At 51.7% G+C, this 878-nt stretch overlaps 1 protein-coding gene across 1 annotated transcript in view; it reads right to left on the reverse strand.

The window, feature by feature from the left end:
• Positions 1–684: 684 nt before the first annotated feature.
• LOC107301014 (NADH dehydrogenase [ubiquinone] iron-sulfur protein 2, mitochondrial-like) overlaps positions 685–878 on the reverse strand; it is a gene marked incomplete at its 3' end in the record, with an annotated part of 17,012 nt that continues 16,818 nt past the window's right edge. Inside the window, exon 14 of the mRNA XM_015830285.1 lies at positions 685–776. Within this exon, the coding sequence (XP_015685771.1) occupies positions 685–776 (92 nt within the window). The remainder of the gene's footprint in view (positions 777–878) is intronic.

Here is an 878-nt window from a genome sequence, read left to right on the forward strand (position 1 = left end):
ATAATAAATATCTTCCTTAATACGCCCAACCTGTGACTTGTCTCGCTTATATCTCACCTGATGCCAAGTCAGGCGGGGCCCCAGATCGAGAAAAGATCCATGATAAAAATTAAATATAGAAATAAATCAACTCCCCCCCCCAGACACAGCACAGGACTGGTGTGGGCGAGATATTTGGGGGTCTGAGAACTTACACCCAATAGCAAGAACAAAGACAAGTCAGGAGTGAATAAACACAGAGAGTCTTTGAGTTATAGCCGTCCATTTAACGACCATTAGAAGCATATTTATTTATAAAATTTATAGGCCGCCCATTTTACCTCAGAGGTTACCTCTTGAGGTTACAAAGGGCACTGGGACTTACGACTCTTTTTTTTCACCCTTACAACCATCCCCAGGGTCGCCTGATCAAAATTCAGACCCTGGGCAGCTGGCTCATACTTATGAAGGCCGCAGGGTCCCCATTTTGCGGCCTTCTGACAATAAAAATCAACGGGGGGGGAGGGAGATCCATTTAACGACCGTGTGACTATTAACGACTGTGGAGAGCAAGGCTGTAAAATGGGAGAAAACGCAACTGTCCTCGCTTAGCAACGGAAACCTAGGCTCGACGGCAGTTGTAAGCCGAGGACTACTTGACGGCAGGCGCGCTGAGGCAAAGCCCACCTAACCATGGCCGCTCACCTTGTCTGCGGAAGTGGCCGAGGGCTTCAGCTTCCCTTTTGCCATCAACATGGCGTTGATTTTCGCGGCCACGGCCGCCGCAGCGTCCAGCGCTCCCAAAGGAGCCGCCGAGCCTTCCGAGCCGGACATTCCGTCTCCGCCGCCCTGGACGAGGCGGCCGGCCACAGGCGTGGTAGCAGGAAGGAGGAAGAGAG

The sequence above is a fragment of the Protobothrops mucrosquamatus genome, unplaced genomic scaffold (genome assembly GCF_001527695.2).
Source record: "Protobothrops mucrosquamatus isolate PMUCROS unplaced genomic scaffold, P.Mucros_1.0 scaffold9561, whole genome shotgun sequence".
NCBI lineage: Eukaryota > Metazoa > Chordata > Lepidosauria > Squamata > Viperidae > Protobothrops > Protobothrops mucrosquamatus.